Raw genomic sequence first — 14448 nt, forward strand, 5'->3', positions numbered from 1 at the left:
CTACTTAAAGGACATAGGTTGTTGTTTTTTTGTCTTTGTCTTTTCAAATAAAGTTCAAAGCTCTTATTGAATAGGAAAGAATGAGAAAAAAGCATTTGAGGATTCCATCTTTGGTCTTTTTTTTATTCCGTTTTCATTTCTTGTAGTTCCTGAAGTTTCACCTTATTTGTATAAGTAATGGTTGGAAGCATTAAATGTAAACAGCGTGAAGTTGAGGCTATAAAAGAAAATTAAAAATGGGATAACGGAAAAGAGAGCTGGTTTATTTGCAGCAAACATTGTCGGCGTGTGCAGACCTTACTGTTGCCTCCTTCCTATACCTGTGTTACCTCCTTATCACACTTGCGTTGCTGTTCTTCTCCCAGGAGATGGATATAGATGAAATTCTGCGCCTGGCTGAAACCAGAGAGAATGAAGTGTCCACAAGTGCCACCGATGAGCTCCTGTCACAATTTAAGGTATAAGTATCCTCATGGGAGAAGGTTCTTGGCGCTGATTCACTGTTCGGTAATAACGAATGCCGGATGATAGAACTTTCTGGAAGCCAGGCGCTCTGATAGCCCAATGCCATTCTCTAGCCTAGTGGTCGGCAAACTCATTCGTCCACAGAGCCAAGTACCAACAGCACAACAGTTGACATTTCTTTGGAGAGCCACATTTTTTTAAACTTGAACTTCTTCTATCGCCACTTCTTCAAAATAGTGGCGATAGAAGAAGCCGGAGGAGCCGCCTTTGAGAGAGAAGGGAAAGTACGCTTAGTGACCAGTGAAATAAATGAGGTGTTTGCTGAGGAGTGGAAAAGATTTGCCACAGCCCTGGGTGCGGCCGGGGCTTGCCAGGAGCAACTTGATAGGGAGTAGAGCTGAATTTAGAAAATACGGCCTTGGCTTCGCTCTGGAGCCAGTCAGCAGGGTCATACGAGACTCTCCCGAGATCCGTGAGGTCAGAGAAATTGGATCAGCCGGTAATCCCAACGTGAGACTGGCTCTGGAGGCGTAGGCGGGTCAAAGAGACAAAGGCTTCCCAGTTGCAAGTGAGGCCTGGCCGGTGTGGCTCAGTGGTTGAGCGTTGGCCTGTGAATCAGGAAGTCAGGGTTCGGTTCCCGGTCAGGGCACAGGCCCGGGTTGCGGGCTCAATCCCCAGTAGGGGGTGTGCAGGAGGCAGCCGATCCATGATTCTCTCTCATCATTGATGTTTCTATCTCTCTCCCCCTTCCTCTCTAAAAACCAATTAAAAAAGAAAGAGAGAGGACCTGGTTGGAAGGATTGACCATGCGTTAGTTTGAAGCAGGTGACAGAGGTGGTTAAGCGTGGTAGAGTCTGCCGTTAGGATGAAGGGAGAACTGGGTGAAGGGTTTGGAAGGAAGCAGGATGGAATGAGGTCAAGGTTGGCCACAGGCAGAGCCGTCTCGGCGGGAGAGCAGGGGAGGAGCTGAGGATGGGTCAGAAGGCTCCCGTGCCTGATGTCACGTGTCTGAGAGGGGAGGGGAATTGTTAGTGTGTCCGCCCGACTCCACCTCTGTGACTGCCGCTCCGTTCTTAAGCAGAAGAAATCTTCACGACGCTGTCCTGGTCAGAATGTTATGTGTATTAAGTCACATTACTGGGGACTCTGGCCTTTCGAAGGCCCTTTTATTAAAAAAGTTGAATTTATTGGGGTGATGACATTGGTTAATAAAGTTATATAAGTTCCAGGTGTATAATTTTATAATATATCGTCTGTGTGTGTGTGTATACACATATATATGTATGTATATATATATGTGTGTGTGTGTGTGTGCATATATATATATATATAGAGAGAGAGAGAGAGAGAGAGGGTGGGGGGAGAGTGGGAAGGAGAGACAAGCAGGCATTGTGGATGGATCACGAGAATTCTCACTTCATATTACGCAGTGTTTTACAAAGTCTCATACTTCAAAAAGATATTAGCTTGTAAGAACATGTAATAAATAATTTCAAAATGCAATGGGTATTCAATTAAAAAAATATATTTTATTGATTTTTCACATAGAGGAAGGGAGAGAAATAGAGAGCTAGAAACATCGATGAAGATACATGGACCAGCTGCCTCCTGCACACCCCCCACCAGGGATGTGCCCGCAACCAATGCACTACATGCCCTTGACCGGAATCGAACCCGGGGGACCTTTCGGTCTGCAGGCCGACGCTCTATCCACTGAGCCAAACCAGTTTCGGCATGGGTATTCAATTTTAAAGCGTGCCTTTAACATTTATGTAAAACGTTCTTTGTACTCGTTCAATAGAGACTTATCTGGCCGCTGGGTAAAGCTAGCAATCAAACTACTGGTCCGCAGTGTGTCAACATGTATTTCACTTAAACTTTAAGACACTTTCTATCTTTATATCTGCTTCCCTACTTTTCAGTAAAATTTCTGATGACCTTAAGGATGTGGCAAATTGATTTCTGGGGGCGGGGGGGGGGGTAAGGGGGAGATTAGTAGAAAGTTGACTCTTTGATTATGTAATATCACAGGACTCCCCTTATTAATCATGGCATCTTCAGATTAAAAACACTTGAGTTGAGCCGAAACCGGTTTGGCTCAATGGATAGAGCATCGGCTTGGGGACTGAAGGGTCCCAGGTTCAATTCCGGTCAGGGGCATGTACCTTGGTTGCGGGCATATCCCCAGTAGGGGGCGTGCAGGAGGCAGCTTATCGATGACACTTACTCATCGATGTTTCTAACTCTCTATCTCTCCCCTTCCTCTCTGTAAAAAATCAATAAAATATATTTTTTTAAAAAAACACAAAAAACAAAACAGAGTTTGAGATTATAGTGGATGTTCCTTGGAAACTTAGAGGAATCTCAGTTGTCCGTGCGTTGAAACCTCAGGTCGCCAATTTCGCCACCATGGAGGACGAGGAGGAGCTGGAAGAGCGTCCGCACAGGGACTGGGACGAGATCATCCCCGAGGACCAGAGGAAGCGCGTGGAGGAGGAGGAGCGGCAGAAGGAGCTGGAGGAGATCTACATGCTGCCTCGGATCCGGAGTTCCACCAAGAAGGTAACCGAGGGAGACGGAAGAGAGCAGCCTCCGTGTCGGGCTCTGACGCTGCAGGAGTGCCCGGTGTCCACGCAAAGGGCCTTGCATTGCTGCTGCCCGACCTGCGGGCTCCGGGGCAGAGTCTCTCTCGGGGAAAACCCAGCAGAGGAATGAGGAAGTGCCTGGGGCTCCTGGCTCACCTGAGGTTAACGCAGCAGGTTATCCAATTCAGGATTGGAGAGTGTTGTGGAGACTGTAGAACTGTTCCTCCGATACAGGCACTATGGCATTTGACTTTTGCAACAACATTAGTACCCAGTTTGTTGGGAGATTATAATAGACTGGAAGTTTGCCCAAGATCTTAGTAAATCATAACTCAGTAGCAGCTAAGAGTAGCGACTATTTGCTGAAGACTCACAGGCAGAAGCTAGGGCAGTGGTTGGCAAACTCATTAGTCAGCAGAGTCAAATATCAACAGCGCAATGATTGAAATGTCTTTTGAGAGCCACATTTTTTTAAACTTAAACTCTATTGGTAGGTACATTGTTATTAACATAATCCGGGGCACTCCTACGCTGGCCTTTGTTAAAAAACTCAAGGGGCCAAAGAGCTGCATGCATGTGGCTCGAGAGCCACGGTTTGCCAACCACCGAGCCTAGAGCATTTAAACTTACCGATTCATTGAACCCTTTGAGAACCCTGGATAAAGGGGCTGTTATCCCCATTTTTTTACAAATAGCAAACGAAGTCCAAGGAAGTGAACGTAAGCTTGCGATTCCAACGCTTGCGTTCCATTTTCCTTCTTAGAGTTCACACTTCTCAGGAGGAGGAGGAGGAGTACCTGTCCCTGTCAGGTCTTCCTCCCTTCAGTGCCTGGCACCCGCCTCCTTGTTTTTCCCAAAGGAAAATGGACTTGTCTGACGGGAGGGCAAGTTCCGAGTCCCAGAGAATTGGGCCCTCGGCCCTCTCGCACCCGACACCGGTCACAGCTGTGCCTCTGCCGTTTCAGGCCCAGACCAACGACAGCGACTCGGACACCGAGTCAAAGAGGCAGGCCCAGAGGTCGTCCGCCTCTGAGAGCGAGACCGACGACTCGGACGACGACAAGAAGCCGAAGCGCCGAGGGCGGCCCCGGAGCGTGCGGAAGGACCTGGTGGAGGGCTTCACGGACGCCGAGATCCGCAGGTGGGCGGGGCCCGCTGTCCCCGGGCCTCGTTGGGGGGCAGGGATACCGCCGGGAGGGCGAGAGAGACCGAGTCAGACACCCATCGGAAATGCTCCTCCCTCCTGACGTTCTTATTTATCTATTTTTTTTTAAATATGTTTTTATTGATTTTGTACAGAGAGGAAGGAAGAGAGAGAGAGAGCCTCTTGCACACCCCCCACTGGGGATGTGCCCGCAACCAAGGTCCATGCCCTTGACCGGAATCAAACCCGGGACCCTTCAGTCCCCAAGCCGACGCTCTATCCATTGAGCCAATCCGGTTTCGGCCTGACATTCTTATTTATCTATTTTTTAAAATATATTTTTATTGATTTTTTTTTTTTTACAGAGAGGAAGAGAGAAAGGGATAGAGAGTTAGAAACATCCATCAGCTGCCTCCCACTGCACACTCCCTACTGGGGATGTGCCCGCAACCAAGGTACATGCCCTTGACCGGAATCAAACCCGGGACCCTTCAGTCCCCAAGCTGACGCTCTATCCATTGAGCCAATCCGGTTTCGGCCTGACGTTCTTATTTATCTATTTTTTTAAAATATGTTTTTATTGATTTTTTAAAAAATATTTTAGTGTTTATCATATGATCTTTTTTTTTTTTTTTAAATATATTTTATTGATTTTTTACAGAAAGGAAGAGAGAGGGATAGAGAGCTAGAAATGTCGATGAGAGGGAAACATCGACCAGCTGCCTCTTGCATACCCCCTACCGGGGATGTGCCCAAAACCAAGGTACATGCCCTTGGCCGGAATGGAACCTGGGACCTTTCAGTCCGCAGACCGACGCTCTACCACTGAGCCAATCCGGTTTCAGCTTTATTGATTTTTTTACAGAGAAGAAGAGAGGGGGATAGAGAGTTAGAAACATCCATCAGCTGCCTCCCGCTGCACACTCCCTACTGGGGATGTGCCCGCAACCAAGGTCCATGCCCTTGACCGGAATGGAACCTGGCACCCTTCAGTCCGCAGGCCGACGCTCTATCCACTGAGCCAAACTGGTTTCAGTCTGTTCGGGGGTTTTAATGTTCAGAGTTACGGCAGTGATGGGATATCACGCATTACACAGAGTTACATATTTAAAAATAAATAACATGGGAGGCACGTCGCTGATCTTCGTTCCGTCCCTAAGCAGCTTCATGAGAAGCAAGTTCAAGTTGTTATTTAGTCAGAATAGATTGCCAGCGCTCAGCCGGAAGCTGGCCGTTTGCAGAGGCAGTGAGCATCCAAAGACCTGTTAGAAGGATCCAGTCTCGTCTATTTTTGACGGTTTTCACGTGGCTCATATTTAACACGTGTGTTTGCATTAACGTAGCTGAAGTCTCTCTCTCTCTCTCTCTCTCTCTCTCTCTCTCTCTCTCTCTCTCTCTCTTTTTTAACGTGTGCTATTGCTCACCTCCCTAGGTTCATCAAGGCGTATAAGAAGTTTGGTCTCCCGCTTGAACGGTAAGCTTAGCCAAGGTTCCTGTCGCCTCTTATTAACAGGTGGCAGCTTCTTTCGTTGCTGCTGTTTCCATGGAAGGTCGGGCACCTTTTGACATCCTGACTGTAGACATGAATGTAGCCACATGCTCCGTATGACTTAGAACCAGGAGGACATATTGTAGAATAACTGAAGGGAGCATCGTGACGAGTGAAAGAAGGCTGGGGAAAGGACAGTGGGCACTAAAGCAGCGGACAAGGGCTGTATTTTTTTTTAAAAAAATACGTTTTTATTGATGTCAGAGAGGAGAGAGAGAGAGAAACAGCGACGACGATGAGAGGGAATCACTCATCGGCTGCCTCCTGCACGCCCCACGCCGAGGACCGAGCCCACAACCCGGGCCTGTGCCCTGACCTTGATCTTCTGGGTCACAGCTCGATGCTCCACCACAGAGCCACACCACTGCCTGGGCCACCATTGTCTCTGAAATTACTCTTAAGTTCTTCCTGATGGGAAATGAGTAACTCGGCCCTCAGTCAGTGTCGCAGGGTTCTTACGGACGAAGGAAGGCAGGGGAAAGTGTCCTTGCGGGAGCAGGCCTCTCTGAGACCCGTGGTATTTTTTTTAAAATATACGTTTTATTGATTTTTTACAGAGAGGAAGGGAGAGATATAGAGAGCTAGAAATGTCGATGAGAGATAAACATTGACCAGCTGCCTCTTGCACACCCCCTACTGGGGATGTGCCCGCAACCAAGGTACATGCCCTTGACCGGAATCGAACCTGGGACCTTTCAGTCCGCAGACTGATGCTCTATCCACTGAGCCAAACTGGTTTTGGCAAAGACCCGTGGTGTTTGATGTGACGGTAAGACAGTGGGCGCAGCCGAAACCGGTGTGGCTCAGTGGATAGAGCGTCGACTTGGGGACTGAAAGGTCCCGGGTTCGATTCCGGTCAAGGGCATGTGCCTTGGTTGCGGGCACATCCCCAGTAGGGGGTGTGTGTGCAAGAGGCATCTGATCGATGACTCTCTCTCATCGATGTTTCTAACTCTCTCTCTCCCTTCCTCTCTGTACAAAATCAATAACATACCGTATTTTTCGGACCATAAGACGCACTTTTTTTCCCCCAGAAGTGGGGGGAAAAAGTCCCTGCGTCTTATGGTCCAAATATAGCCTACACATATACTTTAAAGAAAAAGTTTTTTTACTTGCCCGGCTCTGTGTGGTCTCTGTGTGCTTGCCCGGCTCGAAAATGGTTCTAAATGCTGCTGTTTACTTTACAGGGTTGATTACATGTGTTTATGACTGTGATGTTGGGTTTTAATGCACATAAAATATTTTAGGACACTATTTGTTTCAGAATCTTTTTTTCTTCATTTCCCTTCTCTAAAAACTGGTGCGTCTTATGGTCCGAAAAATACAGGGGTGTGTGTGTGTGTGTGTGTGTGTGTGTGTGTATATAAAAAGAAGGTGGGCGCAGGGCCCTGACCTGTCCCTTGTCTGTCTGTCCGTCCGTCCGTCCAGGCTGGAGTGCATAGCGCGCGACGCGGAGCTGGTGGATAAGTCGGTGGCGGACCTGAAGCGCCTGGGGGAGCTGGTGCACAACAGCTGTGTGTCCGCCATGCAGGAGTACGAGGAGCAGCTCAAGGAGAACGCAGGCGAGGGTGAGGCCCCGGCGGGGGCTGGCATGGCTTTGTTCAGCTCGGGTGTGTGTTGGGTATACACTTGATCTCATATATTATTATTTTTTTTTTTATAGAGATCATCTCTAAAGCACTTAAATGATTTTGTTAATGGGAATAGTTAGAAAGGCAAAAGGAAATTCTTTAGTGCTGATTCCTTCAGAATCTTTTTTTTTGTTGTTGTTAATTTTATGAATTTTGGAACCAAAGCATAAATCAAGTAGGAAATAACAACTGCAGACGCTAGTGTAACTGAGACAGCCTTATAGGTTGTATTTTTTTATAACGTATATTTTATTGATTTTTTTTTTTTTTTTTTTACAGAGAGAAAGGGAGAGCGAGAGCGAGCGAGCGAGAGAGAAACATCAATGAGAGAGAAACATCAATCAGCTGCTTCCTGCACACACCCCCCCCCCCTGGGGATATGCCCACAGCCAAGGTCCATGCCCTTGACCGGAATCGAACCCGGGACCTTTCAGTCCGCAGGCCGACGCTCTATCCACTGAGCCACACCGGTCAGGGCTAGGCTGTGTCTTTGATTAGCAATAAGACAGAGACGGACGTTCTCATTTCACGCTCCCTCCAGGGAAAGGCCCGGGGAAAAAGAGAGGCCCCACCATCAAGATCTCGGGGGTGCAGGTGAACGTGAAATCCGTCATCCAGCACGAGGAGGAGTTTGAGATGCTGCACAAATCCATCCCGGTGGACCCCGAAGAGAAAAAAAAGTGAGTGTGTCACCTGCTGCGCACGCTCGGCTGGCCGTGCCTCAGGAAGGTAGACTTGGAGCCGAGCTGTGTGTAGCGACGTAGCGCCTTCGTTGTCTTCTCTTATTTTTATTGATTCCAGAGAGGAAGGGAGAGGGGGAGAGAGAGAGAGAAACATCCGTGATGAGAGGGAATCATAGACCAGCTGCCTCCTGCACGCCTTGCGCTGGGGATGGAGGCGGCAACCCGGGCCTGTGCCCTGACCGGGAATCGAACCGTGACCTCCTGGTTCATAGGTCAATGCCCAACCACTGAGCCACGCTGGCTGGGCTCCTTGTCCTTTCTTTAAAAAATATATATATATATATTTTATTGATTTTTAAAATATATATATTTTATTGATTTTTTACAGAGAGGAAAGGAGAGAGATAGAGAGCTAGAAACGTTGATGAGAGAGAAACATCGACCAGCTGCCTCCTGCACACCCCCCACTGAGCCAAACTGGTCCCGGCTTATTGATTTTTCTTTAGAGAGGGAAAGGGAGAGGGCTAGAGAGCTAGAAACATCGATCAGCCGCCTCCTGCACACTCCCCACTGGGGGACGTGCCTGCAGCCGAGGTAACATGCATGCCCTTGACGGGAATCGAACCCGGGACCCTTGCGTCCGCAGGCCGACGCTCTATCCACCGAGCCACACCGGTTAGGGCCGTGTCCGTCTTCTTCTGTGTCCGTTTCCCAAATCAGAGACGCCCTCCTCTCTCTGAAACCCCTGCAGGTACTGCTTGACCTGCCGCGTCAAAGCCGCGCACTTCGACGTGGAGTGGGGGGTGGAGGAGGACTCGCGCCTCCTGCTGGGCATCTACGAGCACGGCTACGGCAACTGGGAGCTCATCAAGACGGACCCGGAGCTGAGGCTGACTGACAAAGTAGGTAACTCTGTAAGTAACGCCTGGCGCTTCCTAGAAGACACCTTGCGTCCGTTAACGCATTTTTTAGCTGTTTTCCGGAGGGGCGGGGTGGGGGGGGATCGACTCGGAAATGATCACGACAGCGAATTCCGGGGGATTTCTGGCGTGGACGAAGGTGATTGCCAGGTAATTAATTGTAAGCACTGTGGGAATTACTATACAAGAAATCTCAAAGCTCTGGCGTTTGTCATACGTAGGTCAGTCTCATTGCAGCAAACACACCGGGGAAGGTTCTGCGTGGTAAAAAAAAAAAAAAAAGCATCGCTCGGCCTCAGCTGCTGGCCCTTTGCTTGCCATTGGATTGGAAACGGTCGTTATTTCACTTCTGTATCCAGAGACAGAGTGAGAGCCGCCTCAGTGGTTTCTTGTAACGGAATTAAACACTGGCCCCACAAAATCGAGCCTCCCACCGTGTCCGTCGCAAAAAAACAAACAACAACAACAAAAAAAACGGACTCCCAGCTCCCAGGCAGGCAGGCGGGCAGGCAGGCAGGCAGGCCGGCCGGCCGGCCGGCCGCGCCCAGTCGTCAGCAGGGAGAGCCGACCGGCTCCAGCTTTCCCTCGGATGCGCCCCATGTGGTGCTCCGGGCCCCGCCGTGCGGTGCTCCTCCCACATGCAGGGTCCCCAGCGAGCGGGTGACAGCTCCCCTTCGCCGTCAGCGCAGACCAAATCAACCCACGGCGGCCGCAGGGACGGCTCCCGCCCGGGCCTGGCTCCGTGCTCCCCGGCAGTGCTCCCGGGAGCACCTTCCCTCTGAAACGCAGCTTTGACCCAGCTCCAGGGACCCCCTGCTCCCGGAAGGAGGAAATCCGAGACGGCTGGGATGCTCTAGCAGACGGAGCCAGCGAGCCCCTCCTATCTTGAGTTGTTCTACCCTGTTAACAGCACAGGTAGGAGCCAGTGGGAGAGCTGGATTTCTCATCCCGTTTTGTTAAAAAAAAACACAAAAAAACAAAAAAAACAAAACAAAAAAACAACACACACACACACACAAAAAAAAACCACACGAGAACGGCTCACGAGGGATGGCTTGGCAGTGACCGGGAGCCACCGGACACCAGATAGGAGTGAGGCTGAGGCTGTGAACCGGGCGGGCGGGGCGGGAGAGGACTGCTCAGGTCTCCATCGCTGTGTTGCTGACTCCGATCCGCTAACCGGGCGGTGGCGGGTGCCTCTCTCTCTCTCTCTCTCCCCCTTTGCCGGTGAAGATCCTGCCCGTGGAGACGGACAAGAAGCCACAGGGCAAGCAGCTGCAGACCCGGGCCGACTACCTGCTGAAGCTGCTCCGGAAGAGCCTGGAGAAGAAGGGGGCCATGGCCGGCGGGGACGAGGTGGGATGGATGGATCCTCTCTCTTTCCAACAAGTTCTTACTGATCTCAGAGAGAGAGAGAGGAGAGGAGAGAGAGGGATCAGAAGCACCCGCAACGACGAGAGAGAATCACGGACGGAGCTCCCTGCATCCGGGCGTGTGGCCTGATCTGGGAGTTGAACCGTGACCTCCTGGTTCCTAGGTCGGCGCTCAAACCGCCGAGCCACACCGGCCGGGCTCGGGGGCTGCTTTTGAGATCCGAGCGGCGATGGCTGGTGGTGATACGGGAAGCGTTCCTTCAGTCACTGACCTAAGCGTCTGGGCAGCTTCCTTAGCAATGAGGCCTCAAGAGGGTCCCCATCGCCCTCGGGGCCACCTGGCCCTGCTGTTCCTGGATTCTGGAACATTCCAGTAACTGTCTGAATACACACACACACACACACACACACCCCGTTTGCCTGTAGTTACTCCTGACTCCGGGCTGCTCGCAATAACGGGCCCGGCCCAGGGGTAAGATGGGTCCTTGGGATCCACGGTTGATTCAGCAGTGGGACTTCAGCTAGGACTGCCTTACCTGCTCAGCGAGAAAGACCAAGCGAGTTGTTACTCCTCTGAGCTCTGTCCCCTTTCATTTCCCCAACTTTTCGTTTCAGCGCAGAGTGAGTGTGTGTGTGTGTGTGTGTGTGTGTGTGTGTATGCGCGCGCAATCCTAGAGCCACGTCGTTCATGTTAACTCCCCAGTCTTTTTTTTTTTTCTCTCCCTAGTTTTGAATCAAGTCTAATGCTCTGTGGTCTTTTTTATTTATTTATTTTTATTTTTATTTTATTTTTAATTTTTATATTTTTATTGATTTTTTTACAGAGAGGAAGAGAGAGGGATAGAGAGCCAGAAACATCGATGAGAGAGAATCATCAATCAGAGCTGCCTCCTGCACACCCCCTATTGGGGATGTGCCCGCAACCAAGGTACATGCCCTTGACAGGAATCGAACCCGGGACCTTTCAGTCCGCAGGCCAACGCTCTATCCACTGAGCCACACCGGTTTCGGCAACTCCCCAGTCTTACAAACAAAATGAGTTTTAGGGGGAAAAGTTGTCCTAATCCCATGCCTTGCCCTTTTTCATATAATAGTATCACATAAGTGGTGTCATGCTCCAGGTAATATGTTGAGTGTATACTGTCAGTCACGCTCCAGAGAGAGGTTAAGAACATATATTTTTTTCATATATCCACTACTCAGGTATTACAGCTTCTTTTGCTACATATTATACTTTGTGTTAAATTTGAGTAGATAAAAACCCTTTTCCTTATTTTTAGGGACTGTGTGCTTCTGGGTGTTTTTACTTTATCGATTTCAGAGAGGAAAGGAGAGGGAGAGAGATATATATACGCTGATGAGAGAGAATTATTGATCGGTCATCCCCTGCTGGGGATCGAGCCCGAAGCCGTGGCATATGCTCCGACTGGGAATCGAACCCGTGACCTCAAGGTTCACAGGTCAACGACCCTCAACCACTGAGCCATCTGACCGGGTCCTGTTTTTTTTTTTCTTCTTTTGTTTTTTTTTAATGTTACTATTCTTGTCTTTTGTGAATTATCTTTTTACATAAGGTGTCGTTTCTTCGTTTGAATTACACATTTAGGATGAATTCCCAAAAAACGGACTCTGTAGGTTCAAGGCTGCGGGTGTTTTTGTGGCGCAGGAGGGTGTGAGGCCTCCAGCGATGCCGTTTGAGCTTCTCCTTTGTCTCTCAGGTGGCGGCTGCTGTCTCCGAGCGCCGTGTGTGTGTGTGTGTGTGTGTGTGTGTGTGTGTGTGTGTGTGTGTGTGTGTGTGTGTGTCTGTGTGTGGCCACAGACCCTCCCTGTGTGTGTGTGTGTGTGTGTGTGTGTGTGTGTCTGTATGTGGCCACAGACCCTCCCTGTGAGAGTGTGTGTGTGTGTGTGTGTATGTGTGTGTGTGGCCAGACCCTCCCTGTGTGTGTGTGTGTGTGTGTGTGTAGCCACAGACCCTCCCTGTGTGTGTATGTGGTCACAGACCCTCCCTGTGTGTGTGTGTGTGTGTGTGTGTGTGGTCACAGACCCTCCGTGTGTGTGTGTGTGGTCACAGACCCTGTGTGTGTGTGTGTGTGTGTGGTCACAGACCCTGTGTGTGTGTGTGTGTGTGTGGTCACAGACCCTGTGTGTGTGTGTGTGTGTGTGTGGCCACAGACCCTCCGTGTGTGTGTGTGTATGTGTGTGTGTGTGTGTAGCCACAGACCCTACGTGTGTGTGTGTGTGTGTGTGTGTGTGGTCACAGACCCTCCGTGTGTGTGTGAGTGTGTCTGTGTGTGGCCACAGACCCTCCGTGTGTGTGTGTGTGTGTGTGTGTGGCCACAGACCCTCCGTGTGTGTGTGTGTGTGTGTGTGTGTGTGGCCATGCCTGTGAGGGACTTGGTCTGCCGTGTTGTCACCCTCTCTCTCCGCCCCCGCCTGCAGGCCGCGTTAAAGAAGCGGAAGCCTCGGGTCAAGAAGGAGAACAAAGCGCCCAGGCTGAAAGATGAGCGCGGGCTGGACTTGTCGTCCCCCAGACACTCCGACAACCCCTCCGAGGAGGGGGAGGTGAAGGTGAGGCCGCCCCTCCGCGCAGGGCTGGCCCGTGGGCCGCCCTCCTGTGCCTGCCGGGCGGCACAGGACCGTTCAGAGCGTGTTTGGGTCACGCACAGAGCAGATCAAGTCGAACACGTATGTCATTGTGCCTTTTAAATCGGTGACCGCACGCTCCCCGATAATGGACGTGACTGCGGAGAGCCGAGGAGGTGTCAGTGCTGGGTGGCAGCCGGCGCTCAGACCCACGGCTGGGGCGAGAGGCAGTGGCGGCGGCATAGCCAGGAGCTCCAGCTCAGTGTGCTGCTGGCCAACCGAGACTCACCTGTGGGCCAGGTTTGGCTCAAGGCTGCCAGTTTGTAACCTGTGGTCTAAGCGGAGTGGGAAGTAAACCAGCATCCTTGAACGAGTGGCAGCGAGCCGGGATTTTATTTTATTGCTCTTTAAAAAAAAAATAAAATAAAATATATATATCAATAAAAAAATATATATATATATATATTTTATTGACTTTTTTACAGAGAGGAAGAGAGAGGGATAGAGAGCTAGAAACATCGATGAGAGAGAATCATCCATCAGCTGCCTCTAGCACACCCCCTACCGGGGATGTGCCCGTAACCAAGGTACATACATGCCCTTGACGGGTATCGAACCCGGGACCTTTCAGTCCGCAGGCCGACGTTCAATCCACTGAGCCAAACAGGGTTTCGGCTTTTTTTTTTTTTTTTTTTTTTTGTCGCTCTTTGAAATTAGCTCCAAGACAGCGAGAACTGGGGCCGGGACTAGATGGGGAGTTGAGTCACGCAAACACGAATTCAAACACGGAGCCCCCACGCGTCACGGACGGACGGACAGCTTTCTGACCTCGGCTCCTCGGCCTTGTCTGTCTGTCGGCCTTGTCGGCCTTGTCTGTCTCCTCGGCCCGTGCCGAAGGGTTGTGGTGAGAATCAGAGAGACTTAGAGCATGAGTGAAGCCCCTGCTGGCTCGCCTGGGCGACCCCGGAGTTCAGGGTCGTGTGTGCGCGCTGGAAGGCTTGTCTGCTGGAGAACGCGCGTCTGTGTGCAGGTGCCATGGCGAGCCACCGGGGGGCAGTGCAGCCCTCGCGAGTCCGTAGAAAGCCTGTGGCCTTATCCTAGGGGTGTCGAACTCAATCAGAGAAGGGGCCAAAATCTAAAATCCAGCCTAAATCGCGGGCCGAATGGTTTACTGAACAGTCATAAACTGTCATTGTGATGGAAACGCAGCGGAGTGCAGTGATGACAGCGCGGTGCGGGCCACATTGCAAGGCCTGGCGGGACGGATTTGGCCCGCGGGCCTTGTGTTTGACACATGTGCCTTATCCCATACCCCTGCTCGTCTTCCAGGACGATGGCTTAGAAAAGAGCCCGATGAAGAAGAAGCAGAAGAAGAAGGAGAACAAGGAGAACAAGGAGAAACAGATGGGCTCCAGGAGAGACAAGGACGCGGACAAGGATAGGAAGAAGTCGAAAAACAAGAAGGAGAAGGTACCCGTGTCTTTCAGTCTGCTCACCGAGCTGCCCGTAGCCTCT

The 14448-nt window shown here is 50.7% G+C and overlaps 1 protein-coding gene across 4 annotated transcripts in view; it reads left to right on the forward strand.

Moving 5' to 3' along the window:
• CHD2 (chromodomain helicase DNA binding protein 2) overlaps positions 1–14448 on the forward strand; it is a 65144-nt gene that overhangs the window by 39690 nt on the left and 11006 nt on the right. For all 4 annotated transcript variants that reach the window (XM_045572026.1, XM_045572024.1, XM_045572025.1 and 1 more), the window contains 10 exons: positions 366–458; positions 2857–3027; positions 4016–4191; positions 5627–5668; positions 7172–7311; positions 7916–8054; positions 8809–8959; positions 10211–10333; positions 12790–12918; positions 14263–14403. In XM_045572026.1, the coding sequence (XP_045427982.1) occupies positions 366–458; positions 2857–3027; positions 4016–4191; positions 5627–5668; positions 7172–7311; positions 7916–8054; positions 8809–8959; positions 10211–10333; positions 12790–12918; positions 14263–14403 (1305 nt within the window). The remainder of the gene's footprint in view (positions 1–365; positions 459–2856; positions 3028–4015; positions 4192–5626; positions 5669–7171; positions 7312–7915; positions 8055–8808; positions 8960–10210; positions 10334–12789; positions 12919–14262; positions 14404–14448) is intronic.

Source organism: Pipistrellus kuhlii, unplaced genomic scaffold (genome assembly GCF_014108245.1).
Source record: "Pipistrellus kuhlii isolate mPipKuh1 unplaced genomic scaffold, mPipKuh1.p scaffold_m20_p_42, whole genome shotgun sequence".
Lineage (NCBI taxonomy): Eukaryota > Metazoa > Chordata > Mammalia > Chiroptera > Vespertilionidae > Pipistrellus > Pipistrellus kuhlii.